We start from the raw sequence: 20,820 nt of genomic DNA, 5'->3' as shown, positions 1-20,820 counted from the left end.
TTCTACTGCGCAAACAAGGTAAGTAAATCACAACACAGAAACAAAATCCCACGAAAAAGAGTGTCCATGGCAAGTGCCATACAATATTACATCACAGAGTACAGAAAAGTAAAGGTGGCCGGGCTCCACCGACAACAACCCGGAAACGACGCAAATCTTTAAAATGAGGCATTTTACATCTTCAGTAGTCTTCTTCACTTCCTTGATTCGTCTTTGGATCACCTTCAGTCATTCGGGCTCCTTGTAGTGAATGCTCCGAAAGGATGCCCAAATGAAAAAGGAAACCCCTTGTAGGGGTTTTCTTTTCCCTTTGGACTCCTATTCATTTAAAATGTCTCATTTTAATGATTTTCACAATAATTACTATCAAATACATTACATTATTAAAAATAGAAAATCTAGACTCTCCTGCAGGGGTTATCCTAAGCAGTTATAATCAAAATAAAAAATCGTCCAAGCAGTTATATATGAATAAAAATGCTCACATCAATCACTTGGCCGTGCTCTAATTATTGGGGGCTAAGCAGCTGAAGCAGGTACCTAAAGCAATTATAAATGATTATTATTAATTTTAGCCCCCTTTAGCGCTGTATGAGCACGGCCATCTGCAAGAAGACAACGTCAGTATGAAAAAGCGTGCTTAACCTATGGGTATTCTAACGCTCACAACAACAGTGCAGAAAAAAAATTAGAAAAACATCCTAGAAACAGCATCACAGAAAATCCACGAAAAAAGCTACCACAAGTAGTAAGCAAACAACACACAGGTCACATGCAGAACGTCACAACACAACACAGAAAAAGCAGAATAACAAACTAACCTAAAGCTAATAGTCGTGTCCTAACAAATCAGCCTAAGTGTGTGTAGGCTGTGTGGTTTTGATAGTTCCTATATAGGATAATTTAGTTAGAATTATTTGTATTTTTGTTTGTTGAAAGGGGCAAAGGAGATTTTAGTTGAAGTTCAAATCTTAGTGTTTTAAAATTGATTTTAGAGGTGTTTTATTTTAGTGTTTAATTAATTACCACATTTGTTTCACACCGAGACCGTGAGGTTTATTTCACCCTCTTTGGGGCTAACTTAATAGCCTCGTAGGCCTGAGTTACCCAGTGATAATTAACTTTGTTGAATTATTTTAGTTTGTTATTAAAAGAAAAGAAAAAAAAAGGTTTATTAAACATTTCATTAATCAAATTGGTTGGTTGATTTTAGAAGTTATTCTAAAATTTGATATTTAGGAGTATCTTATCCTAATGAATTTTTAACTTATAATTTGATCCCCTAATTAAATCTACATCTTTTAGATTTTAGATTGATTAAAAAATCAATTATTAAATTAGTTAGAATTGTTTTAGGTTTGCATTTTAGATTTTAAAGTTTAATGATTATAGAATGTTAATAATAGTTTAATTAAGAATGGAGTGTTTTAACATATTTTAAGAATTAGGTTAAAATTAGTTGGTTGATTATTAGTGGATTAAAGAAAACTAAAAAAAATCCAAATTTAGAAAAACGTGTTACTAAGTTTTTATTTTAATGTTCCTATCCTATAAGGAGCATGCTTCCTAAATCTATGTTTTCTAAGACTCAGTCCTTAATTTTTATCATTAGATGTCACTAATGTTATAGGGTTAAAAGTGGTGTTGTTTTCTAATTCCTAAGACTTCTATACGGATATCATAAGGTTTTAGGGATCTAAAAAAAAAAAAAAATTAAAAGCAATCCTAAATATATAATTGAAGTTTCTACAAGGCCCTAAGGGTGGGAGGCGTACAATCATCTAGGCCCCTAAAGGTTTTTTAAGTTTTTAAGAAAGCTTACAGCACCGGGGGCTACGACCCGGTGGTTCCGCCCGTAGCGCCCCTATCAGAATGAATAGGGGCGACTGATGCTCGGATCCGGTTGTCCTAGCTCCCTCTCCAAGTGCTCCAGTGCTCCTTATCCATTGCTTTCCAAAAAGTACCTCGCAAAACATAGAAGAAAAGTGGATTAGAGCAGTTCTATAAGTAAATAATAATATGAAGGCATGAAAATGCATAAAAGAAAAAGAACGTACCTTTCTTGTACCAGTTGAGCCACTTGTGTTTTGGGTTCTTCTCGTTTTGTAAGTGTCCGACATCACAGTATAAAAGAAACGACAAGAAACAAACTAAAAGTGAAGTAAAAGATAACTAAATGCAGCAAAAAGAAGAAGAATAAAAATCGTACATAAAAGGGATGCAGGCATTGTTGTTTTGGACACACTTCTTTAAAGTCAAGTGTATCCTAAAGCAACATTAACAATGCCCTTTGCTATTCCCACAATCCAAATAAGGCACTTGATATATCCAAGACATCTACCTACGACATACTACAAACAGGACTCAAAGCAACTAAGGAAATAAGCTTCTAAAACTAAACCTAACACTAGATTCTCTTTTGTTTCAAACTTATACAAAGTTCTATCTCTTTTTTTTTTAGGAACTAACACTAAGGAATCTAACTCAAACAAGTAAGAACTATCTTACTCTCAAAGAGACACTAGAGACTTTCCAACACAAAGCTCCTTAATATCTCAAACTCCAAAATCCATCTTATAGAAAGAAACACTAAGGGAATCTAATCCAAAACTACCTAAAGCTTTAAACCCCAAAATTTATCTTTGGAAATAACTACTAAAAGAATTTTAATTCAAATAGGAAAGCACTAACTACTCCCCCCAAAAGACCTTAAGAGATTCTACTACACAAGTCCAATCATAAAATTTAAAATCCCAAGATGACATGTAAGAATTTCTAAGTGGATCACTACACAAAACCTTACAACAATTATCGGCCAAAATCTCTTCTCTTTTCATTTTGTTTTGACACAAAAAATTTACAAAATCTCTACAAAATCTTCTACCAAAATTTCCTCTTTTGACACAAAATTCTACCCAACAACCCATAATCAAGTGCCTCTCATTTCATTTGGAGTGGGGTACACTTGTGGAAGTTTCTCAATGAATAGGCACTATAAAAGCCCTCCATCAAGAAACATTCACAAGACAAAAATCACAAAAATCTCAACACAAACTGATTCGCAAAACTCATGAAAAAGCTCATTAATGCCAAACAACTAGCAAAAATCTTCTAATACGAAACTAAATGTAACTCAACAATTTACGATCTCTTTCATTTTGAAAAAACACTCTTGAAACATTAACTTAACGATATTTGTAAATCCTTTCAATCATGAAGCCAATCGTAAATCTCCTTAATATAAAACCAAAACCATGAAACACTTCAATACAAAACAACCTATAAGACTTCTCAGTGCGAGGCAACACACATATGCTTAACGTTGGAACCAAAATTTATAGAAAGAGAGATTTAGAATCAACTTATTTTCTCCAACCATTAGATCAATGTTCTAACAACATAGGTAATAATACATTGAGTTCACAAAGCACTTTGAGAATTTCTTTCTAAGCAGGTATGGAATATATAAACATTTACTAGTCATAGATATAAGCATTTTATTTATCATATGATTCAAAATAGACATGAATTTTGTTCTAACAAATTTGTATTTTTTTTTTTATGCTACATGCCACCAATGATTCCAAATAACTTCTTTAATTAAAATTCATGATTCTACTCTCATACCAATACATAGAAATCTTTCAACGAATTCTCATAATAATGCCAACGGATAGTACATAAGTGGAATAGCAACGATGCAAAAAGTTCTAATTCAAGTCCCCCCACATATGATCCTTACAACAAGACGTTCTAAAATAACCTCAAGTCATCCCTACTAAAGTATTGAAACAAGCTCCACGTGTAACATGAATGGTAGAAGATGCACTTAACTTGCTCCTAAAACAATTCGGAAACTCAAAACGATGAAAAACTGCACGTATATCATTCCTACAACAATCCAGAAGCTCAAAACAGTGAAAAAACTGTACTTATATCATTCATACGACGATCCAGAAGTTAAAAACTATGAAAAACTGCATGTATATTGTTACCAAAATAGTTTGGGACATCGAAATATCAAAAAAAAAAACGCTTATACCTCGCTTCCAACACAATTAGGAAGCTAAAAACAACAAAAAAACTGCACCTGTTTTTTACCAAAACAGTGGAAAAAGTTCTACAAAAAGCTGTAGGAATTTCCATAGAAAAGCAATAAAAGATCCGCCCAAGTGTCATAGAAATTATTGCAAAAAAAAACTCCAAAAATCTGCATTCTTTTCCCCCAAACCAATGAGAAAAGCTCCAAAAAAAAGTGTAGGAATTTTTGCATAGAACTAATATTTGCACCCATAGTCATTTGTGAAAGGTTTACATACACATTTCGTTGGCAACTAGCAAAACAACCACAAAAGCTATTTGAAATTTATCACTCATCACCAATAACACTAGTTAAAAGACCCATGAACACTACTATAAGAAGATTTTGGGGTAAATTTCACAAGCATACATATGCAAAAGAACAACATAGCTTAAAATTTAGTGAACCGTTAATCAAATATCAAAACTTTCCTCAAAGGGCATTTCATCAAATACCTCAAGTGCATGTTTTAGTAAAATAGTAACATGGCATCTCAAGCTCTTGCCATCAATCTGATGGACCGGACCAGCCGGTCCATCCACCTTCAACACCGGCCCAAAAAGGGCCGGTTCTTGTTTACTGCAGGCGGAGAAACCGCCTGCCTGGGCGGTCGGCCGAAGGGAAAGAAGGGGGGCGGGTGGGCCCAAGGGGCCCACCAAATGAATAAGGGAGGGAATTTGGTTTGCCCTAGGGGTGTTTAGGGTATTTTGGAGGGGATCATGTGAGGGTTTAAGGGGAGTTAGGGTTTATTTTGGGGGCATCTTGTTTTGTGGTTGTTTTAGCTTTCTTCTTCTCTAGGGCTTGGGAGAAAGCTTCCCTTCTCGAATTGGGAGCATTGTATCCGTGGAAACTTGTAAGTCTTTTGATATTTGACTAAAGGAAGTGTTTGTGAGTGTTTTCATCCAAGAAATCTTCTTTTCTTCCACTATTTTTGGGCTATTTTCTTGGATTCCGAATTTTTGCAACTTAAGTTCCATCACAATCACACCTAAAGCTTCTAAAATTATGTGATATAACTCAAGCATAAATTTCACATGTTAGTGGCTCATTCCCAAATGATATAATTCCATAACTACAAAGTATATCAAAACTCCATAAATAACAAGGATGCAAGGTTTTTTCTAAGAAAATCACATAGCATAAACTATCCACTTTTATAAAATAAACTTTGCTCTAAATAAATCCACACATTATGAATGAGAACATGTGGAATCTTCATATCTAAATATGATTAATTAACATTTGGTTAAGTGGCTTCAAATACAAACTCAAGCTTCATGAATTGCCAACCCAATATCATAATTTTTCCTTGAAGACATTCTAACAAACACTTGATGTGCAATGCTTGCAAAGTCATCATATAAAACAAGTCAACATAAGAACAAAGGTTCACACCTAAATCTCAACTAAACTTCTCTAAACAACTCACCAAAATATGCTCAAGCTCAATATGATAATTATTTCATCAAGGAGATATAGATATAAGAACAAAAGAATAACCTAAAGAGGTTTCATTCTCAGATTTTTGTAAGGAATTTCAATTCTATCATGGAATTTACTATGGAGAGTAAATGTATTTACTTAGAAATCCACAGAGCAAAGGGTGTAATGACATATACACCATGAACCCTACAAAACGACTTAAAATTTATGCAATAATCATCTCACAAAAAAAAAACATAAATGGAACAAAGAGAAATAAAATTCAAGCAACAAAACGATTCTCAGATTTTTTTTTGCAAAGGAGTAGAGGTTGAGGAAAGAAGAAGGAGAAGAAGACTAGGGAGAAAGAAGAAGGGGAGGAAGGAAGAAAGAAAATGAAGAGGAAGAGAAGAAAAAGGGAGAAGAGAAGAAAAGGAGGAAGAAGAAGGAGAAGAACACTCACCTTGCAGAGAAGAGGAGCTCGGGTTCGGTCTGGGCGGCGTCGGCCTTCCCTGGGCTTCGCGAACTGGAGCGGGAGCAAGGAGTGGGGGCTTCGGCTCCTCGTGCTGGTGCCGACCGAGAGTGACAGAGAGGGAGGGGGCGACGGGTTTCGCGAACAGGGAGGCTGGGAGGCCGGCGTCGGGCTTCCTGTCTTGGTCCGAACAGAGAAGAGACGGAGAGGGAGAGGGGAGTCGGTCGTCTGCGAACAAAAGAGACGGAGAGGGAGGGGATTTCGGATTTCTCAGAGCAAGAGCAAAACCGAGAGGGAGAGAGAGAGTGCGTGAGTGTGAATCTCCAGCTCGGAGCCTTTGTTCCGAGTAAATCGAACTCGTCGCCGAAAGAGGAAGCCCGCCAAGCGTCGTCCCGTGCTCCATCTTCCCAAAATTACCGCGAATAGCTTAGTTTAGTGCTCGATGTCTGCCTCCATCGCAGAAGATCTCTGAAATGCGGGATTTAGGCTGAAACGAGGATTTCGTTTGATCAAAGCCGTTGAGATGATCTCTTGATTTAGGAAGTAAATTCAAAACGCATAGAAAATCAAATGGATTTTAATGGAATTAAATTGAGCTGAATCGGCTCGAATCGGGTTAGACTCGAGTCCAATCTTGACTCGATTCCAATCAATTCGGGCTCGAGACGGCGCAACGAATTTAATTGACTGAAATTAAATAAACATCAATCTAAATCAAATTAAGTACGACACGATGAAAACAAACTAATCGAGTCTAATCGAACGCATTCGAGTCTGATCCGGCTCAAGTCGGGTAGATTCGAGCTCGAATTGGGCTCGACGGGATTCAATTAGATCGATCGAAAGGGCTCGAGCACATTCGAGCCAAAATCGAGGTCAACAGTGTTCATTAAGTTGAGCATAGCAAGTATATATTTGATTACTTTTTGCGGCTAATTTTAAAGATGTATTTCTTTGATCTCCCTTTATCACTTCATAGATTGAATTTGTTATTTCTCACATGTTCTTCTTAGACCTAGATGCAATTATGGACATTATTGGCAATGTTGAGTGAAGGAAATCATCTATAACTCCAATCCTTCCTAGATATATTAAATTCTAGTTTATGATGGGATTTGGCCAACTCTTGGATTGAACAAAGTCAAAATTTAGCCAAACTAAACTGTTATGTGTATTTGGGTTAAAACCTAGCTACATTGCACTTACATAGGAATACAAATTATCCCAGGTGCACTCAACAAAGATGAGAAGGTGTTTAAGAGTTAACTCGAAGAGGTTCTTCTACTTCAACCATATGAATGATTTGAAGAAGCGCAAAGTATACTAGGTTTGATGCGTCTGATGGTGTTTTTTATTGGCATATAAAAGAATAGTATTTTCTTGTAGAAATATTTTTTTCTCATAGAAAAATAGGTATACCAAGGTGCGGTGGCTTGTTATTTGGAGAAGATAATAGCTTATAGTTCACAAAAGTATCATGGATTACTAATACAGACCTTTATCTATACTATTTTTTACTTGTATTGAATGAATTTTCTTTTGTTAATTCTCATAATAATTATTTGAATGCTAAAATTTAGGACTGTCTTTTATGCAGGATGTCATAGGATTTAAAATCTTATGAAAAGATCCAAAGTGAAACGTACAAAATCTTGTGAACAAGATCAGATTTGCAGTTGCAAGATTTTAATTTAGACAACTATTCATCATTTTTTATGAAAGCTAGAGAATAGAGGTACACAAAAATTCACACAAATGATAAGTTATAATAGAAACTTCATATAGAAATTTGGGAGCATAAAACAATTGTTGAATACTTCAATTTGAAACTTACAGTGTAAAAAATAAATCAAAATGAAACTGTACCAGCATTCACTCAGACAATTTTGAGACTTGATTCTATCGTGATTTAATTGCTTGTTCTTGCCAGGAGATTTTGATTTACATCTCCCTTTGTTATTATCTTTATATCATTGTTATGATACCTTCTCTTATTGCTAATATTTAAAACTGAAGAAAATATATTTTCATTTTTCCTCGTTACTTGATATCCTCAATTAGGAGGAAAGCGCTAGCATCATTAAGCTTCATGTCAGAGGATCCATAAGAACTATTGATGGCTGTTACAAAACCATCCTAGCTCTTGGATAGTGATGAGAGCAAGCTGAAGGCTTGGATTTCAGCTTCAAACTTGATGTTTATGGAGTTCAAATAATTTCATAATTGAGTTGAATTTATTGTTATGATTTAGTGATTGAAGCTTAATTTCTCACTAAGATTAAAAAAATTGTGCATTATATGTATTTTGTTGACTAGAGGGGCTATTCATACATATAAAAGAGCATTTTCATGACTCCAGCTATTTTGGTCTCGTTGAAGATGTTAACTTCATGCCAAAGGATCAACGAATGCTCCCCGAGTTTATTTCTATCAGTTCTCACCCTTCTTGGTAGATTGACTTCAACTTTACTCTCTTCTACAATTGAGAGTGTTTTGTGTGGTACAAATAGTCTTCCAAAACCTGAAGTTTTGACCACTAAACTTCTAATTTTCATCTTCTTGCCCTCCGTGTTCAGATTCAGACTTTTTTTGTACTAATACTTCGATGCTAGTTGTAATTTTAAGCAAAAATCAAACAAAGATGTGAGAACAAACACAACTATGATCGCAAACTTAAGGCACAAGTTTATGATTTGGTGAAATTCACTTAAGTCCATTGTCACACAAACATCAAATATTTCATGAAAAGTCAGATTAGAGTTATATTAAGGATTTCATCTCATATAAAACTGGAGATAGGGATATAGATAACGATTTATTCCCATTAAAAAGTACTAGTATGATGGCTAGATGTAGATAGAAAGGCGTTATTGTTTTGATTATTCTCCCTTTTTCTACTGTAAGAGTACAAATGAGCTTCATCTTGCCGTGACTGAAAACTCACTTCCCTTTTTTAATGGGACTAAAATTAGCAATACCTTCTTCTTGTAGAAATAAATGATATCCCTAATGCCAACGCCAGAAAAAACTCCTCTCTATTGGTGGCAGCCTCTCCTCCCTCTCTACTCCTTTTCTCACTTGTGGGTTGTGGTTTTGTGACATCAAATCTTTCCTTTTAGGGCTTATGGTGATAACAATGAATGAGTTTGAATTAAATTTGTTATAAAATGCCCCAAGTCATGCGCGATCTATTAAAATAAATAAAGATCTCACAATACATCTAAAATCAATAAATAATAGCTTTAAATATATATAAGTTATGTAGTAATTAAAATTTAAAAATGAATACATAAATACTTATGTTTACTTTAAGTTATGAACAAGCTCAATTAAGGCTCAACATAAAGCTCGTTAAGAAACTCGATTAATTATTAATGTGAATATAATTATATATTCATTTTTAATATAATCATATAGATATTAAATAAGTTTAAAAATAAAAAATAATAATAATATAAATGTATAAATATAAATATAATTTTTAAGAATAATAATAGTATAATATTTAATATAATATATAAATTTTATAATATAAAAAAACTTATGTTTACTTTTATAAATTATACACATTCTTAGCCCAAATTTGCAACTCAAACCAACTTCATAGTTTAACTTTTATCTAAAATTCTTACAAAATTTTTAGTCCAACATCATAGGAAAATTTTAAGTGGTTTTCTTTATATAGTCTAAAGCACAAATAATAAGCAACAAATTTGTGTGATATTTTCAGGTTAAATTTGCTTACATATGCCTTAAAATGAATATTTAAAATTAAAAAATAATTAAATGAAATTTATTATTAAAAATTTTATTAAAAAAATTATAGAATTGGCTCATTCAACAAAGCCAGGACTGGTTTGGCAATTTTTGGTTGAACTTGCGGCTCAAACTTGTTCTATGCAAATCCAGTTTTCAAACTTGATTGAACCGTTAACTTGACCGATTCATGGTTGAACTAGTTGAATCGGCTGATTTGATCTAGTTTTCAAAATGAAAGTTCAATTTGTGGATGTTAGACTACTTGAACTACAATAGTACACCAAGAGGGGGGGAGGGGGTTGAATTGGTGTTTCAATTTTTTTTTTTTGAAAAAACTTAATACCAAATTCAAAACTTAAGATTAAAAATAGATCTTGTAATACAGAAGCTAATGATATGAAAAACTAAATGAAATTTATAGAAAAATAAATATAAAAATATTTTTTCTTCTTTTTGTTTTCATATTTTTATTTTCCTTTTTTAGCAAAAACTAAATCCAAACGATTCTCAACGTTCTCAACTCGGATTTGCACAAAAGTAAAATTGCAAGGAAGTAAAATTGCAAGAAATTAAATTACAGTAAAAATAAGAACTAACATACCAGAGATTTATAGTAGTTCGGTTAACCTTGATATATGTCCACTCTCCAGTGTCCTCCACTCCGAGTATTACATGTTTTAGATATCTTGGATCTATTGTTCAGAGTGATGGTGAAATAGATGAGGATATTATCAACAGAATTCAAGTTGGATGCTTGAAGTGGAGGAATGCATCGGGCTTGTTGTGTGATAGAAAAGTACCCCTCAAACTTAAGGGAAAATTCTATAAGATGGTGGTGAGGCCTACAATGCTCTATGGTGCTGAATGTTGGCCATTAAAAGAGAAGCATAATACTAAGTTAAGTGTGGCAAAGATGAGGATGCTCAGGTGGATGAGTGGCTTTACCCTTAGAGATAGAATACAAAATGAACATATACGTGAAAGGTTGGAGTAACTCCAGTAGAAGATGAGATTAGAGAGAGTCGCCTTAGATGGTTTGGTCACATAAAACGGCGACCTTCCGATGACCCGGTTAGGAGAGTATAGGTATTAGATTTGACTTATGTTAAGAAAGGTAGAGGCAGACCTAAAAAGATTTGGTTAGTAAATATTAGGAATGACCTTTCTTTATTATATTTAAATGAGAATTTGACTTTTAATAGGACACAATGGAGGAAAATGATTCATGTAGCTGACCCCACGTAGTGGGATAAAGGCTTGATGTTGTTGTTGTTGTTGTAGCAAGATGGAGAAGCTCTTACAAAATCTCTACGACCAACTCGGTGCTGCGAAACAGTTGAATCTCTTTCACCAGCGGTGCGGCGGAGTTGCTAGTAGCCCTTTGACTCCAAGAGGTTCTTCCCAAAGTTTCCTTCAAGTAAATTTTCGACTCATGGAGGAAGAAGGTGGATGATGGCTGGAGCTACCGTGTGAAGACTCTCTCTCTCACACACACACTACCTTGATCCCACAAGGTTATTCTCCATCTCTCTCTCTCTCTCTCAACACACTTTTCTCTCCCATGCTCAAAGCTCATTTTTCACTCTCTCTCTCTCTCACAGAAAACTCAAGCCCCTTAATTGTCAAAGACTCTTCAGAATGAAATAAGAGTTGTTTAAATATAAGGCTCCAAGAAAAATCCTAATTTTCGATTCAGTCGTCTATGTTCGTACAATACGATTAATTCAATTCTCCCTTAAATTTTGTATGATGATTGTTTCTCTATACGATCAGTTCAAACTTATTCAACTAATCATCCATAAGGTCCTACAGTATAATTAGTTCAATCGAATAATAGTTCGCCTTGAACAAACCCTGGATGATTAATTATCATCCTGGTTGTCGCTCGGTTCATATAATACGAAGCTTAATTCGTACAATATGATCGCTAATTACAGGTAATTTCTAATTCGATTGCTTAATCTTAGGGATTAAATTAGGCAAGATTTTCAAATATCATATTGTACGAACATGTTTGTATAGTACGATTAGAACAAATTTCAATTTCCAAAATATTGCCTAATTATAAATGGCAACGAGGATTTCTAAATAGAAATTGATCATCTTGTACGGTTGAAATCGTATATAGTATGATTAGTTCAACTTAATTTCAAGTTTTATTTTCTTAATTTAAATGTTTTAATTAATTTATGAATAAATATATCATACGTCACTATATAGATCGTTCAATGCTACCTTCAGAAAAATAAAAAAAATTCTTATGTTTCACTCCCCCTTGTGTGTGTGTGCATGGTTGTGTTAGGCCGGTTTACACTGAACCGGCCCAACCGACCCTTGGGTCGGCTCAGGTCTACAGGAGGAGGCACTTGTCCGCCTCCCTTCTTGCTGCCCACATTAGTGGGCCCCACTAATCCAAATTCAATTCAAATTACAAAGGAGGGGGCGGCTAGGGCTTCGGAGGGAAATTAGATTATGAAAGTTTATGTATTAAAGAGCATGAGATGTTTAAGGAGGAGGCTATGTTTTGTTTTGTTCTCTATTAGGGTTCTTTAACGACATGGGCTCTAAACTTTCTTGTCTAGAGATTTGAGAGAGAAAATCCTCTTCTCGAATTGAGGATCACTTGTATCTTGTTTGCATGCTTGTTTGGCTTTGATTTTTATATTGAAATCTATTTTTTGTGCTGATTTCTCCCAGATTTTGTGCTATTCTCGCTATTTTTCACCAATTGATGATAGGTTTGCTTGTGAACTCAAGTATTACCCTTAGGGTTACTTGCGAACTCAAGTATTTCCTATCAAATTGGTATCAGAGCAAGTCTTGGAACCGTTCGTGGGCTGATTTTGGCGAATTCCAGTAAATATTTTTTGGCCGGGAAAGTAAAAAGTTACTGTTTTTGTAATCCAAATCTAGAATTTTTGGATCTACAAAAATTTGGATCGAGATGGCGGCCAAGAAAGTAGATGTGCTAGAAGAATGAGTTGAAGGGGAGATGAATCAAATCAAGACAACGGTGGAGGAAAGGATTTCCTCCATGGAAGGACAAGTAGCCGATCTCCGGGACATGATGAAGAAAATGTTAGAAATCCACAACAAAATGGCGGCTTCCGGGCAAAAGAGTGTGGAAGGGAAAAGCACGAATTTTGAAATTCGTAAGGAGGAAGATGAGGTGGAAATCATGGAAGGAGAAAGAAGAAGACCCCATCTCGAGCCTGTTTAGAGAGAAGAAAGGAGGTGGATATGAGGAACGTCAGGAGGGTACTATGGCTGCCAAGGTACTGATTTTAAAGAAAGAAGGGGGAATTTGAAGGGGGTTTGAGCTATGACAGGTCAAAGGAAGACCAGGAGATAAGGGGAGGGCCGATCACTTGGGAGATGAGAGGCTATGGAAGAATAAGGAGGAATGGTGGAGATCAAAAGGTGAGGAAGTTGAAGATTCCCATATTTGAAGGGGAGGATGCACATGGGTGAATTTATATGGTGGAGAGGTACTCGCAATCAATGGACTGACGGAGGAGGAGAAGTTTACAGCGGCAGGCTTGCGCTTGGAAAGGAAGGCACTATCATGGTACCAGTGGAGAGACCAGATGAGACATATCAGGAACTAGAGGAAATTTAAGGATTGCATAATATAACGTTTTCAAACCGACCAGGGAGGAGATTTCTATAAGCAGTTCTTTGCTTTGACGCATGAGGGATCAATAGCAGACTACCGAGAGTAGTTTGAGCACCTAATCACTAGGGTGGAGCAATTATCAGATACTGTATTGGAGGGGAATTTCATGAAGGGGAAGGTAGAGATCCGAGCAGCAGTGAAGGTTTTGATGCCTCGTGACTTGGGGGAGGCCATGAAGTTGGTACAACTAGTTGAAAATCAAAGAAATCTAGAGAGGGAAGCCAGGAGTAGCAGCACAGGGGAAACTTACAGGATGATGAACCCCCATCTAGCACCTAAAGGTCCTGCAACAAGAGGAAGTCGAGAGGCCAAAAGGGAGAAGATAGTATGAGTGGGGGGGATTTCAAGTGGCTGACAGAGAAGAGGGCTAAGGGGTTATTCTTCAGGTGCGATGAGAAGTATCCACCAGGGCATCGGTGCAAGGATCGAACTCTTCAGGTTCTCACCATCTGTGATGATGAAGAAACTGAGAAGGGATGTGGGGGGGGGTGTTAGAGGAGGAGATGGAGGAGAAGCTACATTTAGATATGGTCGAGGTTTCCCTGAACTCGGTGATAGGATTCACTACAAATCATTCCATGAAGGTGAAGGGGGAGATAGAGGACAGGAAGGTGGTGGTGCTATTTGATAGTGGGGCTACTCATAATTTTATTTTCACTCAGATTGTCGACCAATTGGGAGTGAGATTTGTGGATACCGGTTGTTATGGGGTGATGATGGGTACAGGGAAAGTAGAGAAAGGCCAGGGGATTTGCAGAGGAGTGCTACTGACTATCCAGGGGATTTGGGTGAGGGAAGATTTTCTTCCACTGGAGTTAGGGAGTACAGATATCATCCTGAGGATTAAGTGGCTTCAAACTTTGGGAGACACCATGGAAGGAAGATGGTGATTAAGGGAGATGCAGGGCTATCAAAATTCATGGTTTCTCTTAAAACTATGGTGAGGGATATATAGTTGGCATGTGGAGAATATTTGGTGGAGCTGCACAGTTTGGAGGGAGCTAGATCGAAAGAGGGAGGGGACATACCCCTCTCCATACAGCTGTTGATTCAACAATTCTAAGAGGCGCTTTAGCCACCTCAGGGATTGCCACTGCCGAGGGAGCAGGAGCATGCAATCATTTTGAGGGAGGGTGTGTCACCCATCAGCGTACGACCCTGTCGCCACCCTCAATTTTAGAAGGATGAAATTAAAAAGTTGATTAGAGAGATGTTGGTCATTTTTCTAGTATAGTTCTATTGGTGAAGAAGAAAGACAACAACTGGCGATTCTGTGTGGACTACAGAGCGCTCAATAAGGAAACTATACCAGACAAGCTTCTTATACCCGTTATTGACGAGCTGTTAGATGAATTAAGTGGAACAGTGATCTTCAGCAAGATAGATCTGAAATCAGGATACCATCAGATCCGAATGGAGGATGTGCCCAAGACTGCCTTCAGAACTCTGACACTATGAGTTTCTGGTGATGACTTTTGGCCTCACCAACGCTCCAACCACTTTCCAGGCACTTATGAATAAGGTTTTCAAAGCTTATCTCATACGATTTGTACTGATATTCTTTGATGACATTCTAGTCTACAGCAGGATAGAAGATGAGCACTGGGAGCATTTAAAAATGTGTTAGAGGTGTTGCAGGAGCACCAACTGAGAGCCAACTTGAAGAATTACTGCTTCGCACAAGCCAGTGTAGAGTACTTGTGCCATATTGCATCAAAAGAATGGGTGACAGCAGATTAGTCCAAAATTGAGGCAATGCTGAAATGGCCAGTTCCTAAAAATCTGAAGGAGCTGAGAGGATTCCTAGGACTGACATGTTACTACAGACTGTCTATAAAATGATATAACACCATAGTATGGCCACTTATTGAGCAGTTGAAGAAGGACAGTTTCCTATGGGGGGAGGTGGCCACATCAACATTTGAGAGCTTGAAGAAGGCTATGACTATAGTACCGATCCTAGCTTTGCTAGATTTCACTTAGATCTTCATAGTGGAGACAGATGCATCTGGGTATGGGTTGGGTGCAGTGCTTATGCAGAGTCATAGGCCCATCGCCTATTTCAACCAGGTGTTGACTGCTAGAGCTAGACTGAATTCAGTCTATAAGAGAGAATTAATGGACATCATTTTGGCCATCCAGAAGTGGCGTCCCTACGTACTATAGAGGCATTTCATTGTCAGGACAGATTAGCGAAGCTTGAAATACCTGCTGGAACAATGGATGGTGACAGAGGAGCATCAAAGGTGGTTGTCCAAGTTGCTGAGGTATGATTTTGAGATTCAATATAGGCCAAGAGTGGAGAACAAGGTGGCAGATGCCTTATCCAGATGTATGAGGGAGTTGCAGACAATGGCACTATATGTTTCTTTGATGCTAGATTGGGAGGCCATCAGAAATGAAAGTGCTAGGGATGAGAATTTGGGAAAGATCATGGCAGATGTACTAAGGGAAGAGGGTAGCCACCCAGGGTACTCATTGGAGGGGGGACAAATTGCTATATCAGGGGAGGTTTGTGATGGCCCGACCTCGATTCACATCCCAAACTTATTCCAGGAGTTTCATGGAAGCGCTGTTGAGGGTCATTCAGGGGTACAGAAGACATACATGAGGTTAGCTTCAGAGCTTTACTATAAGGGGATGCATAAAGATTTAAAGGAGATGGTGGCCAGATGTGAGATCTGTCAAAGGAACAAATACTTGACTATGTCACCAGGAGGACTACTACAGTCGTTGGCTCTACCGGGATGAGTATGGGAGGAGATATCCATGGACTTCATAGATGGGTTGTCCTGTTCAGAAGATTTCACGGTGATTTTAGTGGTGGTGGACAGATTGAGCAAGTATGCTCATTTCATCCCCCTCTAACACCCTTACACTGCGGTGATAATTGATTCATCTTTCATCAGAGAGGTGGTCAGATTGCATGGAGTAATAGAGATGATAGTATCAGATAGAAATAAGGTGTTCCTCAGCCACTTTTGAAGGGAGTTGTTCAGATTACAGGGGATAGTTCTGAAGAGGAGCACCGCTTACCACCCACAAATGGATGGCCAAACAGAATTAGTCAACAGGAGCTTGGAGACTTACCCGAGATGCTTTGTTTCGGAGGCACCCAAGCTATGGGCCAAGTGGCTATCATTGGCTGAGAACTAATACAACACCTCTTTTCATTCTGCTTTTCAGATGACCCCCATTCAAGGTATTAAACGGAAGTGAGCATCCCCACTTGGTACACTTTGGGAGTGGCAGTACTCCAGTTTCTTCAGTGGAGGAGTAATTGGAGGAGAGGGATAGTTCTAGAGGAGTTGAAGAAACATCTACTGAGAGCTCAACATATTATGAAGAAACAAGCCGATGGGCATATAGGAAGGACATCAAGTTCGAAGTGGGGGAGAGGGTGTTCTTGAAGCTCCGACCATACATACAGAAGACAGTCGCTAATAGGAGGAATGAGAAGCTTGCTCTAAGGTACTTTGGACCTTATGAAGTGTTGGAGAAGGTCGGAGCAGTATCATATCAGCTAAAAATGCCACCAGCGACGACTATACATCTGTTTTTTCATGTATCTCGGCTGAAAAGGGCCATTAGTGACTATACAATCAGCTCCGAGTTACCGGTGACACTTACTGAAGATTTAGTGGTGGTTTTGGAACCCTTAGAACTGATGGGGGTTCGTTAGAAAGAAGACAGAACTAAAGAAGTGTTGATCAAGTAGAAGAACATTCCTGACTACGATGCCACATGGAAGCCATACGAGAGGGAGTAACATCAATTTCATTGTTTTCACCTTGAGGACAAGATGATTCTTTGGGAGGACGGTATTGTTAGGCCAGTTCACCTTGAACCGGCGTAGCCGGGAGGCGACACTTACCCGCCTCCCTTCCTTTTTGACGCCCACATTAATGGGCCCTATTCGTCCAAATTGAATTCAAATTGCAAAGGAGGGGGCGGCTAGGGCTTGAGAGGGAAATTAGATTAGGAAATTTTATGTATTAAAGAGCATGATTTGTTTTAGGTGGTGGAGGTTATGTTTTGTTTTGTTCTCTATTAGTGTTCTTTGGCGACCTGGGCTCTAGACTCTCTTGTCTAGAGATTTTGGAGAGACGATCCTTCTCTTGAATTGAGGATCACTTGTATCTTGTTTCCGTGCTTGTTTGGCTTTGATTTTTGTATTGTAATCTATCGTTTGAGCTGATTTCTCCCAGATTTTGTGCTATTCTCGCTGTTTTTCACCAATTGGTGTTAGGTTTGCTCGCAAACTCAAGTATTACCCTTAGGGTTACTTGCAAACTCGAGTATTTCCTATCAGGTTGCTAAGTTAACATACACCTTTTACAATATATTAACTCAAGAAAAATAAAAGTACAGATTATTGCAGAAATCAATCTTATACTACCCAACCTTGAGTCTTGATCCTTTAGTGTTGTTTGGTGTATGATGTATCTAAATGGTAGTACAAATAGAAAAATATATGCAATAATAACAAGTAGGAAAAACTAAATAAATTCCAATAATATTTGTTATCGTTAAAACATAAGATTGGGCTCTCGGATTGCAACACAACATCTATTAGCATAGCAAATAATACAATACAACATACTTGTATCAAGCATATGGATGTGGATAAATATTTTATAAACGAGATTCTAGAACGTAGGTTGATTTGCACTTCATATGTGCCAACAGAAAATTAACTCACAGATAGTTTTATCAAAGGACTCTGCAACCCTATGTTCAAAAATATTTAAAAAAAATTCAAAATGGTAGATTTATATCAGTCAGGATTTCAGTTTGAGAGCAAGTGTTAAATAATTATAGGACCCACAAGTCAATCAATAGAAGGCAATTCGTGTCCTTTTTTTCCTCTTCAAACTGCCAACTCATTTTTGAGATTTTTTTTTTTATAAATAGCTTTGGTTTGTTTTCATTATAAATTTTTTGGACAATATGTACTTAAAACATTTTGTATGGAATCAAATAATAAAATTCAAAGTAGCTTTTTTTTTTCTACTTCTATTTTTTTTTCTACTTTATTTTTTCTAAAAAAGCTTTAGCATGAATTTGGGAGCTTTATGGAAGGAGGCTTGGGGAAGTAGAGCATTTTCAAATTTTATAATTTGGAACGCAGAACAGCCAATAATAAACTTCATTTCTTCCCAGTCTCTATGGAAAAACATCACCTTATCTTTGGCTCTTTTTCTCTTCGGTCCCTGCGATCGTACCCTCTTTTCCATTTCCACATCATCATCTCTTTCACATAACTAATGGGATTTGCTTTAGTTCTTTGTACTTGCATTCACTTGGCTTTTGTATGAAATAAAATTTAAACTGCGGGATTTCTTTTATTCATCAATGAAGAGTCGCACTCAAACTAGCATACAACTCATTAACTCTTACAAAAGTGTCACCTTTGCTATTTGATAAATTTTACTCACAGGCCTTTTTTTTGGGTGGGGGAGGACAATTTATGCCAATTAATTCAAACTCACACACGTTTCACATACACGAGACTTAAATTCAAAATCTTAATTTAATTGGTAGCCAAAATTCCTAACCAACAAATCAAAATGAGCTGTGTTTTACCCACAGCCTTGGTCGGCCATCTGTAGAATCCTTGAAATCAACCTCATAAAAACAATTAGACTGGATGGCATAGGGTCAACTTAAGCTTTTGGGAGAGAAAATCTGCCTAAAAACAATCATTTTACTGGGTGTGATCAATCAGAAATGCAAGTCCTGGACTCTTCATGCCTGAGTCTAAATTTGGGGCAAGTAAACTTAACCAAGCTTAAATTAAGTAATGCTAGTTGTATGAGTGGATATTAGCTTAAGTTTGTGATTATGATGATTAACATTAAAAAGTAGGGTAGTAATCATGGTATAACAATAAAATCATATTTTTAGGGCGGCACTTTAATAAAAAACCCAATTTAAAGTGGATATTACATTACTAAAACTGGCTCAATTGAACATAATCCCAACCAGTAGTACAAAAATTTTTAAGGCTTTATTTGGGATGGTTTTTTTACTATCTTATAAAGCAATTTTTTAGTATAAAAATTTTTTGAACTAGAAATTTTTGCACTATAATGTTGCTTTAGAAAGCTATCCCAAACAAAACCTAAATCTATGATAGGAAAACTAGAATTTTTTTTTTTGTATTTTTTGAAATATTGTTATCATCTTATTTGCTTTTTATTTTTTTAAGTTTTGATGGTGTTGATATGATAAGTTCCCCCCTGATGGTTTGTAGCTTTTGACACATTTCAGAACCCAGGGAAACCACCAAAATCTAGAAAAATAAAGAAAAAGAACTTGAAGAAGGCCACAAAAGTTGTGCAATCAGCATATTGTGAGGTCTGCAAAGTAGATTGCAATAGCCAAGACGTTTTGAATTCTCACAACGAGGGTAAAAAACACAAGAAAAAGCTAAAGCAGCTGCAAGATAGCATCACACGCGAGGCTGCAAAAGCTCAGTCAATTGAGCCTGCCGGGACAGGGGAGAGCACATCTGATGAAAATGAAAAACTTGACACCAACAAAAAGAGGGCCGCCGAGCCCGCCGCCGTTCCGGACGGCGAAGTTGATCTAGAGACAAAAAGAAGTAGAATTCTTGAAGCAGGAGCATATGCTGATGATGTTAGGGTTTGCACTCTCTGCAATGTTGTGGTGAACAGTCAGAAAGTTTATGAATATCATCTTGATGGACTGAAACATGCAGCAATGGTGGAAAAACTTCAGAAAGCTGAGTTCAGCTGGTGAATTTCTCTCCATTTCTCTCAGTTTGGGGCTTGCAATCTCAACAGTCTTTCTCTTTTCCCTTAATGGATGTAAATAGTTTGGCATGTATAGTATACATGCATCTTCATTGAAACATTTTTATGGTAGTTGAGGAATTTGAGCTGTAATTTTCTTCATTGTAATATTTATGGTACTTAAATTTTGTTCTCGATTTACTCAATGAAGCCTTTATGAAAGTAGGGAGTGAAATTTTGAGCAAATTTAGACTTCTTCTGGGGTTGTTTTCTTGCTGTTTCTTAAAGTAGTTTTTTAATAAAAAATTTTAATTTTTCTACTAAAAAGTTGTTTTAAATAGTAAGAAAGTCATCCCAATGAAATCTGGGACAGCTTTCTTAATGCTTCTTAAAGAAGCTTTCTAATACAAAAATTAAAATTTTGCACTAAAAAAATTGCTTTAAGAAGCAATTAAAAAATCATCCCAAATAAAACTTTAATCACAAATTCATACACCATATTTGCAAAGCCCCTCAAACTCATTATTTCTTGATTATAAGCCTAAGATCCTAATTAATAGATTAAGGCTTCGTTTGGGACGACTTTCTTTCTGCTTCTTAAAGCAACTTTTTAATATAAAAATTTTAATTTTTGTATTAAAAAACTGTTTTA

The 20,820-nt window shown here is 36.7% G+C and overlaps 1 protein-coding gene across 2 annotated transcripts in view; it reads left to right on the top strand.

Annotated features, from left to right (window-relative positions):
* The window catches only part of LOC110096746 (zinc finger RNA-binding protein-like), a 22,809-nt gene extending 2,395 nt beyond the window's left edge, over positions 1–20,414 (top strand). The window contains exons 2-3 of one of the 2 annotated variants that reach the window (XM_028697973.1): positions 7,204–7,293; positions 19,684–20,414. In XM_028697973.1, coding sequence (XP_028553806.1) covers positions 7,204–7,293; positions 19,684–20,175 — 582 coding nt within the window. In that variant the 3' untranslated portion in view covers positions 20,176–20,414. The remainder of the gene's footprint in view (positions 1–7,203; positions 7,294–19,683) is intronic. The other variant, XM_020822812.2, reaches the window with a different exon arrangement.
* Positions 20,415–20,820: the final 406 nt, after the last annotated feature.

Source organism: Dendrobium catenatum, unplaced genomic scaffold (assembly GCF_001605985.2).
Source record: "Dendrobium catenatum unplaced genomic scaffold, ASM160598v2 fragScaff_scaffold_1023, whole genome shotgun sequence".
NCBI lineage: Eukaryota > Viridiplantae > Streptophyta > Magnoliopsida > Asparagales > Orchidaceae > Dendrobium > Dendrobium catenatum.
Note: the sequence above shows the minus strand (reverse complement) of the source record. Positions and strands in the feature narration are given on the sequence as shown.